The following is a 26,959-nucleotide window of genomic DNA, read 5'->3' as shown; positions in this document are numbered from 1 at the left end:
TTCAGAAACCCGGGAAGGTCTAAAAATAGCCAATTCGGTGACTCGAAAATTAATAACGTGGACAGCCTAAGCAGTTTTAAATGCACTCACAAAAAATCTAGGCAACATGTGTAGTACCATTATTTATAGGGAGACTTAAACGATTACTGTTCCCTTCCACAGCTGGAAAAAATTTAAATAAGCCACACCGTAAATTAGTCCTCCCGAAAATAAACCTCAACTCTGACGAAAAAATTCAACCCCTTCCCTCTTCTTCCCTCCTTTGGGCTCCTCTACCCTCCCCTCTCATAATTGTGCGATAACGCGGTAATGCCGAAAACTTATCTTAAAAAAAAAATAAACACAACTGACAGTGAATTGCAAATTAAGCTGCAAATTTTTAATCTACCTGAGGAAGTTCTGGTCTCATCCCAGCCGATCTTTGAAATACTTGTTGGTCGGCAAGAATCAGAGCTCTGTCAATAAAGGTGAAACCTCTCTGAAATCGAATTCTATCGATAAGACCATTGTATCCTGCCTCTGTTATTTGAGATCCTTTAAGTCGGTCGAATTTAAACTCAAGGTTAGCTGCGGTACTGTAGGCTACAATAGCAATGTGTGTTTTATCTGGGCCGACGTTGAAAGCTTTCACCATGTCTTTCAAGAACTGCAACATCTTGACCCAGTTCCGCCGGCCAATGCTTCCTGATGAATCCACCAGAAAAGCCACGTCTGCTACAGCTTCGCAAACAAATTCTAAACGACAGTAAAGAAATAGGTAAAGTTAGCTTACGACCAAGAAAAGGTGTAAATGTTTGAATCTCATTGAGGACGCCATTTGCCTTCTCCGTGTTTGTGAGAGGTGATTTTGTATCAGTTTTGATTCAATAGGCCAGTTAATATAATCAATGGGTATATTAAAATTCCTGGTCTTCAGAAAAGAAACATAATCACTTTTGAGGTCTAGGAAAGCTCCACTAGCCGCCTTTCTAGGCCTCATGCGACTTTCTATATATTTTAGTAAAGGTCATGCGCCCTCTAGACTACGATTAGTCCCTCTTTCGCTTAGTCCGTCGGGCGAGACGCGAAAGAAAACCTGGGGGCGAGAAACGCGCGAAAGGATCTCGCGCGGCCATTTTTTATCGCGGTTTTTGTGTGGCTTACACGAGGTGTAAAGCTACATTATGGCATGATCGGATTTATTTCTTTGTCCACGAGAGTCAGCGCCTGTCACGTGGTCTTGTGTCGTACGGCGCACTAGTCTGAGTCAGCCATTTCGGTTGTCAGCGTGGTCTCAAGTTTCCCCTGCTTTTAGTTTTAAAGGTAAGTCGTTTTTCATTTTGAGCTTGGGCTTGAGCTCTGCATCTTATCATTTCTTTTACGTGTCGAAAATCTAGCTTCGTAATTAAGTACAAATAACGAAACCCGTTTGCAATTGTTGTTTCACTTTAAGGTGTTCATTCAAGTCGACAACTTGAGACAACGGGAGTAAAGTTCCTCGCGAAAGCGAAGACAGACTTGGCATGTGTCCAGTGCAGGTTCTACAGGAGCCTTTGTACTTTTAAAAGCCAATATTCATTGCTTTGTTTAAAAATGGAAAAAGTGTAGTCAGGAGATGTCATAAGTTCTATGGAAAAAGGTTTGCCACTGACTCTTGATATTTTTCATCACACGTTTCGCCTAATGGTTAAGCCTTCATCAGTGATATGAAAACGAAATTCGTTGTCATACGCTATTTAAAGTAACGTAACGCGAAGCTTGCGCGCGTGACCAAGTGCCAGGCTTCGGGGAAAAGTCGCTCGTGGTAATTAGCTTCGAAACCAACGACCTTGACGTTTTCAAAATTCATTTTGTGGTTGAAATGGTGGACATGGCTTGCCACTTTGGAGTGTTGGTCAAAACCTGCCCCTGCCTTTTTGTTCTCCGCAGTTCGGGTCTTTAAAGATCTTTCTGTTTGGCCATAGTACACAAAATTACACTGTGTGCAATTGATTTTGTACGCTATGCCTGATTTCTGGCGGTCAGAATCGTCTCGCTCTTTGGGGCGCGGAAAAAGGTTGTTGATGGTTAGTTGTTTGTAAGCTACTTTGACCTTTTGTTGTTTCAAAATGCGACCTATTTTCTCGGAAACACGCTGTACATACGGCAGTACTACAAAGCCATTGAAGTTGTTCTCGGCAGGTTGTTTGGTTAACGCCCTCTCGCAGTTCTGAATAAAGGACATGGGATAAATGTTATCTTGCAGAACGGCTTTGACTCGTTGCGTTTCTTCTCGCCTTCCTTTATTCGTTGACGGAATGTTGTTTGCTCTTTTCAGCAAAGTGTTGACTACGGATCTTTTGTGGCACAAAGGGTGAAACGAAAAGAAATCGAGATAACGGTCGGTGTGTGTCGGATCTTGTGTAAACAGCCACTTGAATATCTGTGCCGCGTCTGCTTGTAATGGTGTCAAGAAAAGGTAAGCCTTGCCCATTGGTGTTTTCTAGTTCGAAAGTGAACTGAATATTTGGTTTAACTGAGTTCAGATGTTTATGAAACTCGTCGACTTGATCCTTTTTTAAACAAGAATGACTATCATCAACATAGCGAAACCACCATTTAGGAGGGTGCGGGAATGTGGAGATCGCCGTCTCCTCAATTTCTTCCATAACCAGGTCGGCTAAAACTGCACTAATGGGAGAACCTATGGCACATCCAAAAATTTGTTTGTAGTGGTCGCCATCATATTTGAAGTAATTGTGGTCGAGTACGAAGTCTGAAAGTTTCAAGATGTTGTCAACAGAAAGATTGGTACGTTCTGCTAGATGCTGGTCTTGTTGTAGCCTCTCCTTGGTTACTGTTAGGAAGGTGAACAGAGACTTCACATCGAAGGAGACCATGACTTCTTCGCTGGTGATGAAATGCTGTTTTATTTGCTGTGTGAAAGCGGAACTGTTTTGGACTGTGAAGGTGTTTTTCCTCAGAGGCGACAGGACTGAAACCAGATATTTGGACACTGCATACGTCGGACTACCGATACTGTTTGTGATGGGTCGCAATGGCCTTCTAGGTTTGTGAATTTTCGGAAGACGGTAAAAAGATGCTGATGTCGAGTTACTGCAGTGCAGTTTCCTGTATAAATTTGGGCCAAATTGCGGTGCTGTACCATTGTTCTCGTTCTTGATGTTAAGTGGAATTTTGTTAAGATCTTTTTCAACTTGGTTGTGGGGTTCAATCTCTTGTCCGTTAATTTCAAATACGTTGTAGTGTCATTTAATAAAAGGGCTATATTTTCTTTGCACTCATCGCTATCCATCACAACTATGGATCTTCCTTTATCGGCTGGAAGGATCTTCACAGTCTCATCCTTTCTCAGGTTATCTAGCGCTTTCTCCTGTTCTTTCGTTATGTTGACTGTCGCGGGTACTTTACAATTCTTAAGAATGTTCGCCACAGAAACGCGTATTGTGTCTTTTATCGATTGCTTGAGACTGAAAATGCCATTTTCAACCGAAGATAAGATTTTTGCGACGGGAATTTTCTTTGGAGGGATGGAGAAATTGAAACCTTTCTCGAGGGCTGTAATTTCAACCGGACCCAAGGTGCGTTGTGATACGTTGACAACCCATTTTTCTTTGTGCAGAAAAATGGACAATGCTATGTTGATGATAGTCATTCTTGTTTAAAAAAGGATCAAGTTGACGAGTTTCATAAACATCTGAACTCAATTAAACCAAATATTCAGTTCACTTTCGAACTAGAAAACACCAATGGGCAAGGCTTACCTTTTCTTGACACCATTACAAGCAGACGCGGCACAGATATTCAAGTGGCTGTTTACACAAGATCCGACACACACCGACCGTTATCTCGATTTCTTTTCGTTTCACCCTTTGTGCCACAAAAGATCCGTAGTCAACACTTTGCTGAAAAGAGCAAACAACATTCCGTCAACGAATAAAGGAAGGCGAGAAGAAACGCAACGAGTCAAAGCCGTTCTGCGAGACAACATTTATCCGATGTCCTTTATTCAGAACTGCGAGAGGACGTTAACCAAACAACCCGCCGAGAACACCTTCAATGGCTTTGTAGTACTGCCGTATGTACAGCGCGTTTCCGAGTGGTATAAGTGAAGCTAAACTATTATTGATTGAATGATTGACTGCTTGATTGATTGATTGATTGATTGATTGATAGTAGCTTTTGAGTCCTAACGGTGTATTTTTAATAATTTTAGATTTTAGTTTTTAGGTATATATTTTATGGCAGGTCCACACCAGCCCTCTGGGTTGCCAGACGCAGACCTGCCTCATGAAAAATATATGTATGTATGTATGTATGTATGTATGTATGTATGTATGTATGTATGTATGTATGTATTGATTGATTGATTGAATGATTGTTTGAAAGATACCTACACTCCAGTAACAAATCTCTTATCTCATCAGCTAGCACAAAAAATGGCAAATGCTCTTCAATTAGGCGATTGTCTACATTTTAAAGGGCTTGCTTTATAGCAGGAAATAATACAATGAATGTATAATACAATGAATCAGTTAATTTTTTGCTGATTTCGCTGACTTTCACAAATAGTGTGCTAAACCCGTAAGAAAATTTATATTTCTTGTTTTGTTTTTTTCTAAAGTTTGGTTTGGGATATATTTATCAAGCCTATTAATCTTTTTAGTTATAAGCTGAAGCAATAAGTTTTAATAACTCGCAAATTAGCAAATACATTTACAATACAGCAGCATCTTATTTACCATATCGTAACTACTAGTACCATAAAGCTAAATAATTGGAAGCCCCACGCGAGCACACTTTGTGATTCTCTACAATAGCACCCTATTCTCTAGAATACCTATATATTTTCACCTTCTAATATCGATCACTGATCTTTTGAGTTAAAAATCTTAGTAGTGTCTTTCATTTTTTTCATGATAATTCAATTTTATCCCAATTACAAGTATAACTTGGAAGCCACACATGTACGCACTGCGGACCTACTTTCTTTCGCGTCTCGCTTGACGGACTAAGCGAAAGAGGGACTACTCGTAGTCTATGCGCCTTCATTTTGTGGAACACATTTCTTCCCTTTTCTAATCAGATACTAAAAATTATAGTTCCTCGATAAATTTTCTCTGATTCTTACTGGTTTAAATTGATCACGTGACGCGATAGTATTCATCGGCGGAAAGTCATTTTCTGCCCATAGCGCCCGTCCGAGGAAAATACCCGGATGGATAAGACTCGTCGGTAAAAATTTTTCTGTAAACAAGCTAGCTTATAGAAAACAACAACAACAACAGCAACAACTTGAAGGACGCAATAAGTCTGTTTTCTTTGTCAAATTTTGAATTTGGCTCTCACGCCTTTCATCTAAAAAATTTGAAAATAATTCAATACGTTTTTTTTAAACTGGCACGCAGAAGAAACTTTAGTGGTGATAAACTAAAAACAATAGAGTGTTATGTCTCGGAACTATCGGTCTGATAGTTGCCCCTTGAAAGTTTGATGTCCTTAAAGCTAGCATATTTGCCCGAGAAGCAAAGCTTCGAGGGCAAATATTCGTTTTAAGAACGTCAAATATCCATGGGGCAACTCTCAGACGATGAGTAATGATAGCGATCCCCCTTCTCAATTCGCTAAATAAACTAATATAAATTAAAGCATACTTGGTCAAACTTTCTTCACTTAAGATAATCTACCTTCTACCTGGTTTATGGTGTACGTAAGCTCACGAAGGAGCACAACTTACCTGTTGGTTTTGGTGTGGTAGGAGGTAGAGTTGTGGGAGGAGGACGCACTAAAACAGAAACAAAAAAGACAGTAGTAAAAGACGTCTTTGTCAAAGATTAATTCTCTGGAAACGAAAAGAAAAGTCGAGTCCTGCAATGGAGACCATACTTGAATAAAAGCTGCTCCTAGTAGTTAACAATCATTCCACGGGCGCGTATTGGATATGAGATGATAGATAGCCAACAAATGGGTTCCTCAGGTTTTATTCAACTGATAGATACTCTGTCACCAAATTTTGTGACATTTAAAAACGTTATTTGTAAAAGCTACCTCGAGTCGTCCAGTTCTCCCGGTAATAATACTCTTCAGTAACTAATCTCGAAAAAAACGCAACCTCAAATGGAAACCTACTCCATTTTACACCCTTTTACCAGAAAGAGTTAAAACAAAATAGTCTCTCTACTGACCTTCACAAAGCCGCTTTCTTATCTCGACAGCAAGGGTCTGCAGTTCCTTAAATGACGCAGATGTAAAGACGTTCTCTTGGCTCGATGCCATTTCCCTCAACTCTGCTGCATCAGCTCCCTTGCCAACTCCAACAGCATATACTGCAATTCCCGCGTTCTTCACTCCTTGAGATGCTACTGATAGTTTGGTATAAGGTTTTGATGTTGTTTGTTTTCCATCCGTGATGACAACAAGAGCCTGAACAAATAAAACAAATTCCTTTGGCCAAATAGCAACGTAAAAAAGAACAAACGCGGCAACTACCGGATGTTTTCACTCACAAGGCGAAAAGGCTATACAAGTTCATTGGAACAAACAAAAGTGTTTACATAAGAAAAGAGTAATTTGATACTCGAATGCAATGATGAGCATATTGTGGTTATAAAAATTTCCTCATTGTTTTGTTCTTCAGTTTATTCGGTTTGCTGAAATGCTTATTGATTAATTTCTTTAAAGGTTATTGTGTCTAGTAGATAATTAGTATAGGCTTGGCTAAATCTAGATATTATCTTAATTTACTGACCACCCGTAATTATCCTTTATAAGATGATGCATAAATGAAGCAAAAAGAAGGATGATCTACTTCTGAGTACGTTATTAAGTTACATCGCCCAGCGCTTCCTCATCGACGTACCTTGCCTACGTTTGGTCTCATGCCATTTGCACTCTGGAACAAATCACTGTCTGCCAGGAATAGAGCTTTATCAGTATAAGTAAAACCGCGCTGCCAACGCATTCCATCAAACGCGAAATTCACTTCATTCGTACCCTGACGGCTGTTAAATCGCAACACTACCTCAGGGTTGTTGCTATAGGCAACAGCTGCTACGTGTGTAGAGGAAGGACTGACGTCAAGTTTGCTGACCAACGCTTTTAGGAATCGCTTCATTCTTCCCCAGTTGCGTCGTCCAATGCTTCCAGATGAGTCGATAACAAATCCAATATCTGCAATTGGCTTGCATTCCTTGTCTGGTGAAAAAGTAAAGCTTGATAAATTAAAGTTATTCCAAGCTGTGCTGTTATTTCATAATCGCTTATCAAATATTGGTAAGAAGAAAGATCTAGGGCTCTATTGTTATACAAATTTATTTCCTCAGTGCTAACGTAAACTGGGGTCTCAAATGGTCTCTAAATTCATCGTTGTATGCTTTCTACAATTTGCAGTGTTGTTTGCTTTGGACTGGTGGTGGCTACACGTTTAAATGATTACCGGCCTATACGTAAGAGTTACAATTTATTTGAGACCACAACCCGAGAAGTTTTGGAACCACGTAACTAAATAAACTACCAGATTGAGACACCAGATAACGCCCGAAGATTGAAAGACTGTTTGGTTTTTCTTTTGCTGTGCGTTTAGCTCTTTTCAGTGGAACGATGCTAACACACCCGCAAAAAGGCGTCACTTTGGGGAGTTAAAAGGAATGTTGATTTTATAATGACTCCATTGTCCACTGATCCTTGGAACTTATTTTTAAAGCGGATAAATGACAACTATATTTTTAGTACCAATGCATGAATTTACTCCGTTTTGTAATAATATTGATGGGACCTCACATACCGCATGGTGCACGGTTTGTAGCAGTCACTAGATCTTCTGTGACGCAAGATTGCCTCCTCATGTGACACTCAGAACCATCCTGAACATCATCTGAAGTACAAACAGGGTTAAGCGTGTCCGGACATGTTGGGCAGATGCACTCTGCTGTGTTGTTGACAGTTCTGCAGCCTATGTTGTAGGGCGCCTTGCAGCCAATAGTCTTGCACGGATCTGGAGGTTTCGCTAAGAAGAATAAAATGCAAAAATTCAGCAACAGTTGTGGAAGGTCATATCGATCGCATATTATTTAACTGCACAAATTACACGATAGTATAGTGGATGCCACCATAAATCAGATGCAACGTTCCAAAGGTCTGCTTCAGAGGGCTTGGATTGATATTTTTATATTTCGTAATCAAGTACGTCCCTAACAGAATCTTAAGAACCTTACGTTTTCTCAATTATGTTTTAATTCTTTTTTAGGTAAGGTTGCCTCTATTCTTTCACCAAATATGATTATTCTGGGTAAATAGGGCTCCTTTTTTAACAACTGGAGGGAAAGTAGAGTCAGGTGAAAATGCTAAAAGGGAAGGAGAAAGGTGGGGGAGAGTGTTGAGCGCTTATTGAAAAAAGGAAACAAGTACGATCACAAGACAAACGAAGAAAAGAGCACGAGCAGCTTTAGAAATGAAATGCAATATTTTAACGCATCCGATTCCTTTTACATGACATAAACAACATAGCGAAGTTGCGGCAACAGTTTTCTTTGCAAAGAACATTAGAACACAAAGCTGAGAGTACAGCTTGCCAGTTTTCTAATCATTGCACTTAAATGTTCTTTATTCGCTTCTTCAGAATCGGGAGGAAATCTGGGGCGAGGCTAATCTCCCAATTGCTTGTGGGGTCATTACTGGCGACAATAGAGTTTTCGTCTTTATAACTTGTTTTGGTTCCCAGTAACGGCCCCAGAAGCCGCTGCGAGACAAGCCAGCTCCAGGTTTGCTCTCGCTTCCAAAAGGCAAATTGACTTTTCCCGTAACTTCGACATAATAACTAATCAATCAATGGAAAAAGAAACTTAAGTAACCTAAAGTGAGTATTTTTCTGCATGAGAATGAATTAACATCTATAAAATAAATACTGTGATGTATTCTTGTCCTTAATTTTCGTAATTAAACACCCCTTATTTAGAAAAGCTTAAAATTCACGTTCGCTTCTTCCATGGAGACAAAGCTCCCTTACTTCGACAAGACTTCTCCACAATTGGCTTCACGACATTGACGAGTTCCTCAAAACCGGAAGATGTGAACACGTTGTCATTAGAACTTGCAATCAGTCGTAGTTGATCAACTTTAACACCGCCACCAACACCCAAGGCGAACACTTCAACTCCCTTATCTTTGATCCTTTTAGAAGCAATATCCAAAGGTGTATATCCTCGGAATGTGGTCTGCTCTCCATCGGTGATCACTATAGCGACCTGTTGAGAATTGAAATAAAAGTTTCGTTGAGTTTTTTCCGTGAAGCTTCTTTCATTTCCAGAGTTGTTGCGATGTGAACGTCAAATCATCTAATATAAAATCAGGCTTTAAAAAAAATGCACGTTTTAAAATTACTGACTTAGCATAAAAGAGCTCAGTTACGAAATTGTGACCATATACAAAATTACCTTTGAATTGAAGAAAACCTGAAAATAGTAGTTTATTAAGATAGAAAAACGGTAAAGAGAGAATAATAAACCTTAAAGGAACAAAGATGGTTAAGGATGGAGAAGACTTTTAAAGTTGTTTCATTTCCAGAGTTGTTGTCATGCAGATGTCACGTCACCTAATGTAAATGCAGACTTTTAATCATGGTAAAATATGCGAGAAAGTTCCGGCCCCTATCTACGGAAATGAAGGCAATGTGCCCACCCAGTCTCTCTCTGAGACTGGAAACGATTCTAAAACGGCATGTGATTTTATGCAGGTACAAAAATACCGGATCAGCAGCGGACAAGCGGTACGGACAGGTGTGATTTACAGGTGTGATTTACAGGCCTGACTGCTCCGATTTTTTGGCCGACTCCAATTTAAACCAATTAGATATGACTGTAGCTATATTTAGCGAGCTAAAAATTGTTGTGCAATTTCTTACCTGCGATACACCAGGCCTCATTCCAGCGTTTGTAATGAACACCTGTTCATCAGCCATTATCAGAGCCTTGTCGATGTAAGTAAAGCCTCTCTGAAATCCTATTTTATCGATCAGTTTTCCATATTCCTCTGCTGTAATTTGTGCGCCAGACAAGGTGTTGAAAGTAAACTCCAGCTTTGCGCTGGTGCTGTAGGCAATTACAGCTATATGACTACCATCTGGACCAACGTTGAACACATTGGTAACTTCTTTCAAGAAGTTTATCATCAATGGCCATCTTCTACGACCAATGCTTCCCGATGAATCAACAAGGAACGCCACATCTGCCGTAGCTTTGCAGCCTGAAAAACATCAACACTGTACCTAAAGACAATTCTTTCCCAAATCTAACAAAGAACAGCACTTCACCGCCTAAGCCGGCTTGAGCTTAAGTCGCGTGAAAAGAAGAGTCTCTTTGTGACGCCGCTTGATAATGGTTCCACCTATGCAAAATCGTTGTAATAGAAAACCTGTAAGGTTTTGAAAGCTTTTTTTGTTTCATTTTTAAGTTAAAAGGTCCAGTAGCCCTACCAATACAGCAGCTTCTCATGGCTCCTGGTAGCTTTGTTCGTTAACGGACAATGTTAGGGGGCTGAACCAAAACGTCATCAAGAAAATGTTTCTGAATAGTGTTGCATTGAGAAAGGCATAACAACACAAAAGGATCTGCACTAGCGAAACCGTTATAAATATTGGGGGCGTAAATATATTAAATGCAAATGAAAAGTGTTCTTGATGACAATTACTGACTCAAATGAAATGAACAAAACTTACTCGGAGGAGTTGTGGGCAGCGGTATTGGAGTCGTACGTACAGGAGGCACTAAAAGAAGAGAAGATATAAATGCTTTTTTTTTTAAATATAATTTTTGCCACGCTTTATGTTTACATACTTTCACGGCACTTAAATATGTTAATGTATGACCTCAATGTGAGTTGAAAGAGCACAAAGTCACGACGTTTCAGCGTCCCCTTACTAATGCTGGGGAAACAACAACAACAACAACAACAACAACAACAACAACAAGATTAACAACAGCAACTAAACCCGGCGCTTCTATGCTATCATTTAACGGCATAAACAAAAAATGACAACAAGCAAGCCACAAATCTGTCATCAGTCTGAAAGGTCTGGAAGGTCTGAAGCTGTTGTCGCAATACATCGATAAATTTGTTTGTCCCCTTGAAGTGAAGAATGCATGGTACTTGCATGCCTTCGCCATCCCCAAGGTTAACAGCTTTGCCTTTCACTATAGCAGTACATGAACATTTCTCATCGGCCCTCAAAAAGTAGAAGACTGTCTTTGCAAAGCGTCCAGTTCTACCCTTCTTCAAATGTCCAACAATTTCGTCACCAAGCATTACGCAAACTGCATATTTGTCCACCACACTTTTTAGTTCCGGAACGGCTTCGAGCGCTTGTCCATTGTAGGTGTCTACAGTAGATCTCTTTGTATTCATGATATCCTTTGATATACGAGTCCATTTCGAATGAAGACAATGAATTGGTTCTTTCGCTATGAGTAGCCATGCCAGTGCTTTCAGTACTGTCGCTTGCTTGAGAACTAATAAAAGGAACAGCAAACGTGCCTTCCGGTTGTCTACAGTGTTTACTTTGACACTTTTAACGAAAGCGGCAGGTGTATTTTGCACGTTGCAGGTTGAAATTTAATTATAACTGGAAAACCGCTGGCACTAAAAAGAATTAATAACCTATCTATTCGTCAGAGGTTCTTACATAAATTAGTTCGCGTCTTTGACATAGTGAAAACACGATCGATCCGCTATAAGTACTTATCGATCGACACGCTGAGACCAGTGAAATCTCCTCAAAGCCATCTGAATGGCCGCTCCACAGATGTTTCCATCGATTCCAGATTTGGCTCGGGACTTCCCTCAACAACAGAAGATTGCCATCACAAATGAAGCAAATAAATAAAGAGATGAAATAATGTAAGTCTTAAGATTTTAACCGACGGAATATACTAGCACAAGCTCAGTGTGCTTTCATTTTGGTACTGACAGGGAAGAAACCAAATTCAGCAGATATTTCAGCAGATATTTCAGATGTTTCTTCAAAAACGATGATTCATTGCAGGCTTCAAAAAATAGGAAAATACTCTCCTCCCATCGCTTCGGCCGGTTTGGCACTTAGGTGAAAGCTACCTTACAGAGCGATTGTAAACAGTGTCATGTAACAGTCATGGTAAGTCTACCACCTGTACGTTTCTTTTAGGTGCCAGCGGTTTTCCAGTTATAATTAAATTTCAACCTGTAACCTGCAACCTGCAACCTGCAAAATATACCTGCCGTAACGAAAGTTGACCTTTGTTCTTTAGACGTACTAACTTGGTTTTCAATTTCAGTTGGCCGTGCTAAATGTACTTTCCTGATGCGATCTACCTCGAGTGTTATACGAAATCTTAGCAATGTCACCGCCATCGAAACGCAAAGTCTCCACAAAGTATTTGCATGAGAAATACAAAGCCCTTAAAGAAATTGAAAACGGCTTGTCTAAGAAGGAAGCGGCTTCAAAATATAATGTGGCTCTGAATACAATATCCACGTGGTTAAAAAACAAGGAGAAGATTATCAATGCTGTCACAAAGGGAAAAAACCCCAAGACGAAGAACTTAAAGGGAGGAAGTTATGACAAACTGGATCAGGTAGTGTACAAGTATTTTCTTAATGTGCGAAGCCAGAACATCCCTGTTAGTGGTCCAATGCTTAAAGAGAAAGCGATGTCTCATGCGAGGCAACTACAGATAGCCGACTTCAAGGGATCTGACGGGTGGCTTGACCGATGGAAAACGAGACACGGTCCCAAGAAAGCGCACTTTCTGATGACGACGATCGGAAGAAATCAATAACTTAAGGGAACGAGCGCCTGAACTTGTACAGGAGAATGTAACAGCTGGCATTGTTGTGGAATGTGATGAAGCGTCTACTTTTGAAGCTGATCCCCTAACTGATGAGGATATACAAGCAGAGTTTAACCACTCAGCAGATGCAAATGAAGAGGAAGAAGAAGAAATGGACGAGGACGAGATTGTGATTGTAGACGAACCGCCAAAACCACCAACACAGTGTGAATTGCGTCATGCAATCGGCGTGACCTGCGCAAAAGTACGGTCGCCCCAAAACGCAGACCATGCAGACTGCAGACTGCAGACTGGAGACCGTGCAGACCATGCAGACCGTGCAGACCGAGTACTTTTTTTCTAACACTTGACTCACTTTTTTCGCTTCTAGTAACAAAATAGTGTTTAATATGTCCTAATGTTTGTTATTTATCCACAGGCGGCACAAACTCAACATCTGATGGTTGATTCACGTGTTCAATAGACGTTTTATGAGAAATTTCCTTTACCGGTCCTTAATATACTATAATCAAGCATAAAAATAACCTTACATACATTCTGGGCGCAAATTGCGTCAATTTTTGACGGGTTTGTGGTATTATTTATTTTGTCTTTTTTTCTTTCGATTTTCTTAGTCTTCGTTCTCCTCTTAACTGATTCATAAAAAAAAGCAAGGACGGTGATTCTAAGCGACATTGTCCCACAAATCGCTTTTGCTTAACTAAGTACAGAATCGCCATTAGACTAAGAGTATTCCCTCTTTCGCTTAGTTGAGCGTGACCGTAAGTAAAATGCTCGCACGAAATTTTTTCCTCGAGGTTTTCTTATGCGTCACGCACGATGGACTTAGCGAAAGAGGGACCACTCGTAGTCTAAATTGCCATAAAAACACAACTGCCATATAGACAGATAAATTAACCATCGCATCAACTCACCACGGCAACCGTACTGCGCTGAGAATTTCAAATGCTATTCGGTTTTCTGTGATCTTTCCATGCGCTAGACTTTTTTGGCGCGATCGCAGTCACGCTCCAGCAGCCATTTGGAATTACATTTTGTACACTAAGAGTAGAAAATACCCATGTTACCTGTGACATTGCATTGCAAGTGAAGTTTATTTCTACATTTCAAAATAGCTTTATTTAAGCATTTTTAGGACTAAAGGGAGTTTGCCTTGCAAAATCTATAACACATCAACACTCACATACCACCGAGTTTGCGCGGCCTGTGGATAACAAACACTCCGATACATAATCATAAATCAAGAATAAGACAAAAAAAAAAAAAGTACTCAGTCTGCACAGTCTGCATGGTCTGCACGGTCTGCGGTCTGCGGTCTGCAGTCTGCATGGTCTGCGTTTTGGGGTGACCGGCAAAAGTACCAGGAACATTTCTCAAATCATAGCCCAGAGTTTCTCGGTTGCAAAGAGGCAACAAGTTATTACAAATTATTTCAGCTAAATTGAGTGAGCGCTATATATCAAGTACGTTTTGTTTGTAAAAAAGGTCAAGATCTACATTATAAAGGATGTATTTTTGTTAAAATTTGAACACTTACTCATAATCAAACAATAGCCGGCCAATTAAGCGTAATTCGATGCCACCTTCGATTTCTCGAACTACCGATTTCTCGAACCAATTTGCGTTTCCCCTGGAGGTTCGAGACATCGGGATTCCACTGTACTTTACTTTAGATTTTACATTTACAAGCGTGATAAACTCATTAAATTGACCGTTTTCCGACTGTGAACGTTCGGCCACACAAAATATCACATTTACGTTTGTTGTTTAAAATCGTTGAATAGATTTTGACATTTTTTACACAGGAAATTCCGCTCTTGCTGTCTTTGCGTGTTTCTATTTTTACACGCCTTTCGGTTGTCCACCACGCAGTTCTCGAAAAAACCATCGCGTTCACTGTCTCAGGAGCTCTAAATTTCGGAGTTTAAGCTCCCTTTCTGGGCTATCAGTGTATTGAAATAACATCTTCATAAAAATTCAAACGACTTCTTTTTCCACGTTGTACTATTGAAGCCTCAGCTTGCAAAATCACTCAAGCAAAAGCAAATGACGGACGCATGGGAACTTCCCCTGGATGGAAAAATCGAAGACATTTCGAACAAAGAATTCATTTTGTATCAAGGTAACTTTTCAATTTTCCTGCTTGAAGTTTGCTTTCAGCTCCTTTCAGTTACATCGAAAATAATCCCTTTCCAATTCGTACACTTCGAACCTGCGTTCATGCGAAACTGCTCAGAGACCATTTAAAGGGTTTCTTTTAAACAGCCGCGACAATATTCACACAACACACTCTGTTGGCGATACATATTTACGAGTCACACTCTTACGCAGCTATTATTTCCATGCATTTTCCAAACCAACCAACGACCCCATAGAAAGTGTAGCATATAATTCTTCTTGAACCCGCAAGCACGCGAAACTACTAACGGTTTGAACTTGACAATTTATTACGCGACACCGTAATTGCGTAAGCATCAGAACGAATGAGTTGCGATTTCATTGTCTTGTACCGAACATTTGATTGGCTGGATTTGAAAATGTTGGAATCTATTGTTTCAGTTCTGCCATCTGATTGGTTTTGTCTGGGTGGCCTCGGTTTCAGTAAACGCACTGTAACTTATATATTCACATGTCTGTGCCTCTTTTTAATTTACACTCTTCAAAGGATTTAGATTGGCAGCCAAAAACTTGTCATTTGTCAAACTTTTAAATAAAGAAAGTTTGTTTGTTTTTTTCCGATAACAAATGGTCAGAGCTGAGCTCTCCCGTTTAGAACTGATTCCACGCGTTTTACAATTCTCCTTTCACTCTTCGGGGATGAATATTTGTTCGACAAAGCTGACAAACCAAGCTCTTGCACGTCCTGGGTTAACTCAAAATTTTAGACTTCTTCCTTGTTGACCTATATTTACACGTCGGACCCCAATGCGGGCTCCATTTTCGAGACCGACAATGAAAGTAGCCGAGTGTGATTCCAGGTTTGTTGGGTCGTCTTCTCGAGTACTTAAGAATGGCTAACTGTTAGGATCGCGAAACGCTGGTCAACGACCCATTTGGCAAATCGCTCATATTTTGCCCAAAGATACCCTTAGGTGACCTAATTCTAAAAATCATATTTCAAGGTTCCAGCGAATTTTTATTTTTCAGAAATTCGCGAAAATTTGAAAGCGCGGTCAAAGTGCGGTTTTTCGTGTAATAAAATGACCGAAATAAGGTGCGAGGACGAAGCGCTGGTAAAGTCTTAAAATACATTCAATTGACTTCAAACTTCACACAAATGTGGAACAACCACTCTAATTTATTCCTCGTTTTAAACTAATCTCAGAGATGTTGATATAGTGGTTTTCCGAACCATTTTAAAAACACCTATGAAGCGTGTGAAAAATAACGGCACAATATAGGTCATGTTTAACAGCATAAAAATGCATCTGGTACCTCACTTTCCGATTATTTTACTTTACAGCCTAGAAATATCATTATTAAACATATATCATGCCAAGTTTCATGCTCGAACTCGCAGTATTTCCCTTTGAGAAAAACGAAAATCTACGTCAATGTGTTGGGCGCAAATAACACAATGATTATACACGAACAAGAGACAAATCAGTTTCAACGGCGAAAGTAAAAGGCCATCATTCATTAAAACCCCGTCAATTCACTGCTATCAGTAGAAACATAATGTCCACTACATAAAAACTGTTTTTAGACGTTTTCGAAACATTGCGCGTTAACTTTGTTTAATTTCCTGTCCGCCGTCATGTCTAGTCTGTCATCCCGTGTAATTCATTAATGTAAACAACACTCTGAATGGTTTTCACGACAAACGCAAGAGATTTCCTGTAACCTTAATGTTTTCGGTTCACCAAAACGCTTTAAGTTCGTTAAGACACAATAATGGGTCAACTTGGAATGCTGTTTAGCATTAAGGACGTTAAAGGACTGTAAATTAATCGAGTTGAAATATCTTGAAGCAAATCAAAATCGCGCCCTTATTCTAATTTGGCAAACAGCCGACCTCCGTTCAAGTTCAAGAAGTCGAGAGGTTAATTCGGCAATGTATTACCGGTACAACAACAAAATCAAACCGAGGTCACAAAAGTGTAAGTTTAAAAGTGTAGTGGCGAGTCCCAAATAAATTTCGTCTATATAAAATGGAAACAAGAAGTGAAACGCTCTGACCCGAAACGAATAAACAAAATATTAATACGACTAATTTAATCCGAAAATGTTACAGAAAACATACCTAAAAGCCGTCGATTCCCCTCAATACCACTCCACATTGCCTTAAAGAGCCCAAGCTTTCTGCTGTAAGAATCAGGGGCCTCAGGAATCTGTTTTTATCATATCGGCAACCATGCTGCGTGGCTGATATTCGAGACTCAGTAAAAGTTGTCACACAACCGTACGAGCAGCCCAGTCACGCTGGGCTGCTCGTCACGCTAGTCACGCTAAAGTGGACAGGCCATGAAAGACACGAATGCGGCCGCCTTGAAGGCATTAATACAACCCTGCCATGCATGGCTACTATCCATGGAAACATCACCAGACGCTTTCTCGGTCACACCCGTTGATAATGGCACCGATGTTCGGGTCGCAGTGTTCGTGTCTTTTTAGAAAATGACCTGAAGTCTCCTTTAGAGAACGATGTTTCCAGCAGAAATAAAGAAAGAGCGATGTCTGACTAAATTGCGAAAGAAACCCTTGACAATTAGCATGTTCATAAAGCTAAATAGTATTATTGTCACAGCATCAGTTCATTAGAATAAAACAGAGGCCTATCAGGGTAAAGCGTAGGGACAATCTACAGTCCTTCCACCAGTGGTTCACTATCACTCTTCTGTTAAGCTTTTCGAGTTGACTGACTTGACTCATGGCTCCCGGCCACGCCCATCTAGGAGTATGTCACCCCAGTATGTGTCGAGAGAAAACTTGAGATTCTGTCAAATACGATTAGCATTACAACCTGACCGATTGCGTGTTGAACAACGCTAAATTACAATGTGCACCAGGCTTTTCCCGTTTAACTGTTTTTCCACCTGTCCACGGTCAATGCAATATGCGCGTCAACAGGTAATTGACTCAGCGGAGCTAAACTGAAAATTATTTAGCTTAGTGATCCCTGTGATACTTCGAGAATCATCTGGTGTGTCAGTGTTGGCGTTAAGAGCTGGAGACCACTTAATCTTCCACGGCATACAGATATCCGAAATTTCCAGGAGTACCCCCTCCCCCCCCCCCCCCCTTCCCGACTGTAGCTACAACTAAGAGCCATTCAAGAACAAGAAATAATTGCTCCTGGATAGGTCAGCTTTAAGAAGCGCATTTCAATCTACTGTCACTACTTTAAACTTGTAATCGGTTTAGGTAAATTGCGAAATGTTGAACATTTGCGCAAGAGCAGTGAAAGCGTGACTGGGCTGCTCGTACGGTTGTGTGACAACTTTTACTGAGTCTCGAATATCAGCCACGCAGCATGGTTGCCGATATGATAAAAACAGATTCCTGAGGCCCCTGATTCTTACAGCAGAAAGCTTGGGCTCTTTAAGGCAATGTGGAGTGGTATTGAGGGGAATCGACGGCTTTTAGGTATGTTTTCTGTAACATTTTCGGATTAAATTAGTCGTATTAATATTTTGTTTATTTGTTTCGGGTCAGAGCGTTTCACTTCTTGTTTCCATTTTAGAAAGGCGAAATTTATTTGGGACTTGCCACTACACTTTTAAACTTACACTTTTGATGACCGCGGTTTGATTTTGTTGTTGTACCGGTAATACATTGCCGAATTAACCTCTCGACTTCTTGAACTTGAACGGAGGTCGGCTGTTTGCCAAATTAGAATAAGGGCGCGATTTTGATTTGCTTCAAGATATTTCAACTCGATTAATTTACAGTCCTTTAACGTCCTTAATGCTAAACAGCATTCCAAGTTGACCCATTATTGTGTCTTAACGAACTTAAAGCGTTGTGGTGAACCGAAAACATTACAGGAAATCTCTTGCATCTGTCGTGAAAACCATTCACAGTGTTGTTTACATTAAGGAAATACACGCGATGACAGACTAGACATGACCGCGGACAGGAAATTAAACAAAGTTAACGCGCAATGTTTCGAAAACGTCTAAAAACAGTTTTTATGTAGTGGACATTATGTTTCTATTGATAGCAGTGAATTGACGGGGTTTTAATGAATGATGGCCTTTTACTTTCGCCGTTGAAACTGATTTGTCTCTTGTTCGTGTATAATTATTGTGTTATTTGCGCCCAACACATTGACGTAGATTTTCGTTTTTCTCAAAGGGAAATACTGCGAGTTCGAGCATGAAACTTGGCATGATATATGTTTAATAATGATATTTCTAGGCTGTAAAGTAAAATAATCGGAAAGTGAGGTACCAGATGCATTTTTATGCTGTTAAACATGACCTATATTGTGCCGTTATTTTTCACACGCTTCATAGGTGTTTTTAAAATGGTTCGGAAAACCACTATATCAACATCTCTGAGATTAGTTTAAAACGAGGAATAAATTAGAGTGGTTGTTCCACATTTGTGTGAAGTTTGAAGTCAATTGAATGTATTTTAAGACTTTACCAGCGCTTCGTCCTCGCACCTTATTTCGGTCATTTTATTACACGAAAAACCGCACTTTGACCGCGCTTTCAAATTTTCGCGAATTTCTGAAAAATAAAAATTCGCTGGAACCTTGAAATATGATTTTTAGAATTAGGTCACCTAAGGGTATCTTTGGGCAAAATATGAGCGATTTGCCAAATGGGTCGTTGACCGGCGGTTCTCGATCCTAACAGTCAGCCATTCTTAATCAACTTTCAAATTTAACAACTCATATATAATTGAAAACATGCTATTATGCTTCAAAGAGGCCTGGGCACCAGAGGCAATGCGCCTTTGGTGTAGCTCCCTTTAAGCCAGTAAGCCCGGGCTTACAAACTTTTCTCGGTATATTTATTTTTTCTCGTAATATTCTTTTTTCATTATTATTTCATAGAGCTAGTTTTCTGGGCGACTTTGTCAAGAAAGCGTATAATAGAAGGAAAGAAAATTGCGAAACCATTTAAGTGCTCGTGTCCCCCAACCCTCTTTTCGGGTTTCTTTCCCACGTCTAGTTCTATATTCAGATTGCATTGTTAAATGTAACGCGTGCAGTGGTTGCGGGTTTTGTTAAAAGTTTTCATATCTAATATGTGAAGCAATGCTTTCGCACATTATTTTTATCGGGTTGAACGTTTTTAGGTAATTGTACAATGTTCGATAATGCCTGCCCGCCAAACGCATCAATTTTACTTTGCCGAAAGAGTGACGTTACCAGAGCCGTTCAGTGACGTTACCACTCAAGGCTCCTTGAAAAAATCCCGGTCGAATCCCGGGGAAAAAGCCAGGGCACTACACCGGCGCCAGATAAGAACGACTTTGGAATTTCAATCTAGCTGCTTTCCCAGAATACTTTGCTCCTTCCTATGGTTCACCAATTGAATAGTCTACCATTAAGAGACAAATGGGGAAAGTTTACTGTAAACAGTCTCTCTGTTTTTCAACGTTCGCGAAAGGAAAAGTGAGCACGAAGCACGAGGTGGTGGGCGCGGGGAGGCAAGCAAGGCGAGCCAAACGAAGAATAGACTCTTCCTATCCCATCAAGTCAGCCCGTTTTGCGATTCTATCAGCGTGTTCAACGATAGAATAAAAATACAAGAAAATAGAGGGCTGTGAACAGTCTCTGTGAAACGTGATAATCAAATCAAATTATATTCCAATCTGAAGGTCCCCATGCGGACGGCACAATACAAAGACTAGATTATTATCATGAGAAATGCTTTCCATTCTAGCTTGGTCAGTCCTCTGTTTGCATGTCCAAGCTTTGGTTTAGTTTCCTACCTATCTTTGTAATCCGCGTGCTTTTCTCTGGATTTTTTGTTTATGCACTCATCAGCATTTATTAGTTATTTATACTTCAAATTTGCATCTCTTATAAGACTTGCACTGAAGAAGGCAGAAGTTTCTGCCGAAAAATGTCTGTTAAAAAAAAAAAAACCAAAAGTAATCATGATAGCGAAAAAATTGTTTGGTTTCTGATTGGCCGCTTTAAAATGATAAAAAATATAAGGGATGTTACTAAAACTAGGAACGGGGAACCCGGAACCCGGAACCCGGAACCGGGAACGGGAGTCTGGAAACGAGTATACAGCGGTGATCTCCATAAGAATTTAAAATGGCGGACGAAACGACGTAAAGAGCGTAAACACTGATATGAAAGCGGTCAGTACAAAATGCAGATTGCAGACTGCTGACCGGGTACCGAAATGCAGACTAGGTTCAAAATGCAGACTGCAGACCGGGTACAAAGTGCAGACACGTACAAAATAAAGACTGCAGACTGGATACAAAACGCAGACTGAGAATAGAGACTGTTTCTTTCGTCAAAAGAGTGATAACATGTGATTTTATAATTTACCAAGTGTCACTCAAATAAATACAAATGAAGAACACTTGACGAATTCTTATGGAAAAGGCGAAGCGTCATTTTCGCGACGGGTCATATGTTTACTTTTGTTGTTGCTGTTTGGTAACTAGTTAGCTACACATTTATTAATATGTAACAATCAATGTGTGGTTCACCCTTGGACATTGAAAATGTATCAAGACGAAGGAACAGTTTGGCTTTAAGTCTTCTTCCCTTTTTCCTTTCCGATAAATTTCTTGACCCCGTAAAGAGCCAGCATTCTGGCTACAAAATGATTCATCTTTGCTCCTTGAATATTGCGTGACTTGGGTTTACTTCTGACCTCGCGCGCGATGTGAGAAGACTATGACAGCTTCAAATCTCATTTAAGAACTAGCATGTCCTTGTTGCTTCAGTGTTAAAAACAAAATGTATGAAGAAACAGGCCAAGAATAATCCTCTATAAATACAAATTAATTTTCGTCGAAGATGTACCGCGGAAAAGCGATTGCGTGATTGCGTTATAAAATCACATGTTATCTCGTATTTCACAAAAAAACAGTCTTCATTTTCAGTCAGCGTTTTGTACCTAGTCTGCAGGCTGCATTTGTACCTGGTCTGCATTTTGTACCTGGACTGCAGTGTGCATTTTTTTACTGACGGAATATGAAAGGGAAGCTGGTCGTCGTTTGAGTGTAACTAGACGACTCGCTTTTATTTTTAAATAATTTAATTGGCTAGGCAAAGTGTTCGAAGATTGAATTTCTATCGAACCTGCAAAGTATGTCAGAGAAACACTAAATCTATGAAGTCAACATTCCAAGGTAAACCCTTCACCGGCTGTTTTAGCCTGTTTGCTCCGAAAAGAGCGCGTGTTCAAAACTGGTTACCAGACCTTTTTCTTTTCCTCTGTCCGCTATTTTAAATTCTCGGGCGGGTTACCGCTGTACACTCGTTCCCAGACTCCCGTTCCCCGTTCCCTGTTCTCCGTTCCTAGTTTTAGTAACATCCAAAATGGAAGCCACCTTAAGCTGTAATACTGCATGAATTGAACAAATCATAGGCCTAGTTGACTTTCCCCCACCATCCCCGGCCGCACTACAGTAACAAGGTATGGAACGGCCTTACAAGCCAAAAATGGCTAGTTAGGCCCTTGGCTTCCATCCGTCTAGTCTTGATTCTACAGAGCGTGTTTGAAAAGATGCGGTTTTGGTGATAGGCGTAGTCAAAAGGCTATAGTCTGGAGAAAAAAAAAATTCTCACTTACAAACTAAAAAGTGCGGACGGGGCTTTAGCTAAGGGCTTCATCAGCCCATCTCCACCTGCACACAACGTCTAAATTTAAATATTATTATTTTTTTGTCATTTTAATCTTACTTGTGCTGTTAGTACTTTGAGGGAAGAATATCCACGTAACAGCAAATAAACACAGCAGCGTCTGGAAGGAAAAAAAGACAATATGTCCACAAGTGTATTTTTTGGGTACGAAAGGAAGAGAGAATAGAATACGGGATATTACTCCGTGGGATTTACTTGCGAATTTCCATGTCAGTTCCAATCTTTCTTCTCAAAATGCAATGTTTAATAAACAAGCAGCAGTGTTTTATTGGGTTTAAAATCACGAACCGAGTTTGGTTTTTAAAAATGGGAATTTGCTTTTTAAAATGGGAGTTTGTGTATTTGAAAATGGGAGTTTGTTTTTTAAAATGGGACTTGGTTTATTTAAATATGGGAGTTTGGTATCTGAAAATGGATGTTTGTTTGTTTGTTTTTTTTTAAATATTGGGAGTTTGTTTATCCGGAACTGGGAGTCTGTTTTTTTTAAAAATGGGAGGATTTTTTTAAGCACATGACTAACTACAGTGCGGCCTGCTAAAGCAGACGTATTTCCGGCTGTCGCTTGTCTGCGTTCTCAGGCTAGCTAAGGTTTAAGTTTACATGCTTCAAATGGTCCTTTTATGGCTCCTGGTTTTTAATATACATCTTGCCGAAAGTGTTCTACCTCGCTATGTCCCTACGCCACGTGTCAATGTTGGACTACGATCCTGTATCCTTAATTAGAACAATCAAAAAGGCTTTTGTTCTTGGGCCATCGTAGTTTAACGAGGAATAAAACACAAATAGCGGTGATAAACATATTAAACTTACGCATTTTAATAACTTGAGGTTTCGTATGCTACGCAACGTACATTTTCAAAAGTGGAATAAAGAACGTTACAATTTTTGAAAACTATATATGAAATGTAAATAAGGGGTCTGGAAACGAGATTAAGAAACATCTGTTTCTTAACAGTAAAACAATAAAAGCCTAAGCTTATTAATAAATCGTTCACAGAAATCTAAGGTCATTTATAAAGCTGCTTGCTGGGACTGCAGTGACTTTTACGTAGGCAAAACAAAACGACGGCTTCATGATAGGAAAACGGAACTATTCAGGGCTCTCACTAAGAATCAGACCCCACATCAGCCATTGCCGACCGTATAAAAGCCACAAGTCACAACATCAAGTGGGATCATTTTGATATTCTAGCTTCTGGTAAAACAGATTATCATTGTAAAATTAAAGAAACTTTGCTCATCCAAGAACTTAAGCCGGCTCTTAATGTAAACGTCAGCAGTGAGAGGCTGATACTTTATTAATAAGCTTAGGCTTTTATTGTTTTACTGTTAAGAAACAGATGTTTCTTAATCTCGTTTCCAGACCCCTTATTTACATTTCATATATAGTTTTCAAAAATTGTAACGTTCTTTATTCCACTTTTGAAAATGTATGTTGCGTAGCATACGAAACGTCAAGTTATTAAAATGCGTAAGTTTAATATGTTTATCACCGCTATTTGTGTTTTATTCCTCGTAGAACAACCAATGACAGATAAAAAACAGACCGAGAACCTACCTCTCTACACGGCATCTGCACGTCCGCCATCATGATCAACAATGCACAATCACAAAAGAACCATTTAAAAAAAAAGCACTAGCTCCTATTTTCGAAAGCAAAAACCCTTCCATTTTCAAAACACAATTTCCATTTTCAAAGAAAACAAACTCCCATTTTCAAAAAAACAAACTCGCATCTTGGAAAAACAAACTCCCATTTTCAAAAAACAATCTCCCATTTTTAATAAGTGGATGTCCCTTTGGGGCTTCCGTAATTTTCCCTGTAACCACTTTGATTAAAATGTTTTCCGTTTTCCGCTCGGAGCCGGCGTTTTCAAATTCCTCCGACTTGAAGTGCGTTTCGAAAAGCTTCGGTTTCGTGACGGATTAGTGCGGATGGAAAGCCTAACCCGAGAAATAAAGCTCAGTTTTCAAATTCCTCTGGCGTAGTGTGGACTGGGCTTGAAACTTTGCCAGAGGATTTTCTTCCGCGGTTTCCGGTGTCGGTCATGTCACTATTGTGACCCGCGCGAAAAACCTCTGGAGCAGAGCGCGATTTCTTTGATAGCAACGAGCCGATGACAAGCCAGTTTAAATCTGTCTAGTCCGGAGTCTGGACTAGAAAGCTGATTGGCTCCTAACGACCTCCCAAGGGTTTTCTAATCTAATAGACAGGGTAATTGGTTTCTAAGAATAGAGAACGTGAGCCTGTGACAATAAATTCCACAACTGTGTCTGTACCTGTTGAGTTGATACATGTGACAGAATAAATAGCTTCCGGTGGGAAACTGAGAGATTCTCGTTCACTTTTCAGTAAAGATTAACGCTATTAAATATTCCCCACTTTAAAGATTCCCGCTTTTAAAGATTCCGCTTTTAAAGATTCCCCATTTTAAAGATTCCCGCTTTTAAAGATTCCCCATTTTAAAGATTCCCGCTTTTAAAGATTCCCCATTTTAAAGATTCCCGCTTTCAAAGATTCCCCATTTTAAAGATTCCCCGTTGCCCGTTGTCCGTTCCTCGTTTTAAAGATAGCCGAAATGGCCCTGTGAAATGTCGCGAATAATGTGCTTGTCGCTTGGTGACGTGATGATCGTGGATGGCGGATTTGATTTTGAGGTAGATTTGTTCGCGCTGTTAGGTTTGTGAAAGATCAAGATCTGGTCAAGGCCATAACAAAAGTTCCTCAAAACGTTCGACGGTTTACATGTTGACAACTTTTAAAGCGCCGTGCAAAGGGATGGTATTGCGAATTTTATTCGCAGCAAGGATGTTTTGGCGGTTTGCCAAAGGGATTCGGGAAATCGTTGTTAGTTCAATTAATTCCTGGCAGTGTTCAACTACACAATTCTCCCGACGCCGGTGTACGTACCAGACGAGCTGGAACGGTATTTTGAACGCGTATTTTCATCGTTTGTAGCTTCTCTTTTCCAACAGACAAGATTGTTTTTGTAATATTCTCAGTTTAAATTTACGACTTCTTTGACAGTCGCTTCGAATTTTCGGTAGCACATCTTACAAAGATGTGCTAGCGCTACCGAAAAACACATCTTGCAAAGAATACGCGGTTGTCGTCCTCGACAGCCTAAAAAATGTCGAGATTCTTTCGAAAATTTTCAGTTCTTGAGCATTTTCCGATACAAGGCTGTAATATCCACCATAACACACAACATTAGAGTCAAATAAACGGCACGACAGCAAAGACTTCGAATCAGGAACCTTTTTTCACGGGAGCAAAATTTCGCCAATCTTCAGAGAAGCCGAACTGCTGCCTCGAAGGCTTCCAGATTTTGGCAAAGGAAACAATTTTGTTTTTTTAACCATTTAACTGTCGTATTTTTTAAAACATGTCTGGATAAAATTACGGCGAGAAAATAACTTTGACGGCTAGTCCAGTTTAGCGCGTGCGATCGCCGGCCAAGATCATTTTTTATCCTGTCATGTCACGCGAATGTGTCATGTCTTCACGTGCCAGTCCATGTGATCACAGTGGGAGATGCTCGTTGTGATTGGTTTAAATGTAACCTGATAAAATTGATCAAAGTTCAACGAGAACGGTGAATGAAACCGCTCTGTACCACAGGTTTTTCTGGGTAACCCGAAAACACGGACCCCCACTACGAACCGGGTCCGCGGACTACCCTACGGAAAGGTCCGTGGACTACCCCTACGGATCCGCTCTACGGACCACCCCCAAAATAGAATAAGAATAATAAATAAGGATTTCAGTTATGGGCTGTCTAATAGATTACTCTTGTCGGTGAAATGGGGAGCGTTACGCTGTACAAATGTAGCAGACTTGGGTTTTTAAAACCCCCAAAATAATATCTAAAAGCTGTTTTCGGCATAAGGAGATGGCGATGGCAAAAGAAGGAAAGTTGTTACCTTCCGTTCGTGGCTCAATCTGGCTATAGAAGATGTGTTTTTAGGTCGTGTGCTTGTTTTATCTGTAATTCCGCTGAGCAAATTATGAAGCCTTGAACAAGTTCACGAACCGTCACGGGAAAATGGGCTGAACAAAATGGCGGATGGGAAGTGAGAAGCACAAATTTCGAGCTTCCCTGACTTTCATATATAGCCACAACAGAAAAAAAAATGGCAATATTTCTAATGATATAATTTTTCCCCGAGCCTGGACCCAAGTTTGTTACATTTGCACAGCGTAACGTTCGAAATTTTGCCGACACGAGTAATCTATTAAACAGCCCGTAAGTGAAATCTTTATTTATTACATTTTTATTCTATTTTGGGGGTGGTCCGTAGAGGGGGTCCGTAGGGGTAGTCCGTGGACCGGTCCGTAGGATAGTCCGCGGACCCGGTCCGTAGTGGG

The 26,959-nt window shown here is 40.1% G+C and overlaps 2 protein-coding genes across 4 annotated transcripts in view; both read right to left on the bottom strand.

Moving 5' to 3' along the window:
- The window catches only part of LOC110051161 (matrilin-1-like), a 34,422-nt gene that overhangs the window by 6,571 nt on the left and 892 nt on the right, over positions 1–26,959 (bottom strand). For all 3 annotated transcript variants that reach the window (XM_089276612.1, XM_089276610.1, XM_089276611.1), the window contains exons 2-10: positions 22,630–22,690; positions 10,691–10,738; positions 9,878–10,218; positions 8,984–9,221; positions 7,763–7,984; positions 6,839–7,173; positions 6,165–6,402; positions 5,717–5,764; positions 389–735 (exon numbers count right to left, since the gene is read on the bottom strand). In XM_089276612.1, coding sequence (XP_089132738.1) covers positions 389–735; positions 5,717–5,764; positions 6,165–6,402; positions 6,839–7,173; positions 7,763–7,984; positions 8,984–9,221; positions 9,878–10,218; positions 10,691–10,738; positions 22,630–22,690 — 1,878 coding nt within the window. The remainder of the gene's footprint in view (positions 1–388; positions 736–5,716; positions 5,765–6,164; positions 6,403–6,838; positions 7,174–7,762; positions 7,985–8,983; positions 9,222–9,877; positions 10,219–10,690; positions 10,739–22,629; positions 22,691–26,959) is intronic.
- On the bottom strand, positions 2,249–3,219 carry LOC149098284 (uncharacterized). The gene has a single exon (XM_089276616.1). The coding sequence runs from the start codon at positions 2,856–2,858 to the stop codon at positions 2,262–2,264; it is 597 nt and encodes a 198-aa protein (XP_089132742.1). The 5' UTR covers positions 2,859–3,219; the 3' UTR covers positions 2,249–2,261.

Source organism: Orbicella faveolata, unplaced genomic scaffold (genome assembly GCF_042242905.1).
Source record: "Orbicella faveolata isolate gen_17 unplaced genomic scaffold, um_ofav_v1 contig_46, whole genome shotgun sequence".
Lineage (NCBI taxonomy): Eukaryota > Metazoa > Cnidaria > Anthozoa > Scleractinia > Merulinidae > Orbicella > Orbicella faveolata.
This window is presented reverse-complemented; position numbering and strand designations above follow the sequence as displayed.

What these genes read in the sequence shown, in the direction of transcription:
- LOC149098284 (XM_089276616.1), bottom strand. Translation starts at nt 2,858, where the DNA reads ATGGTCTCCTTCGATGTGAAGTCTCTGTTCACCTTCCTAACAGTAACC.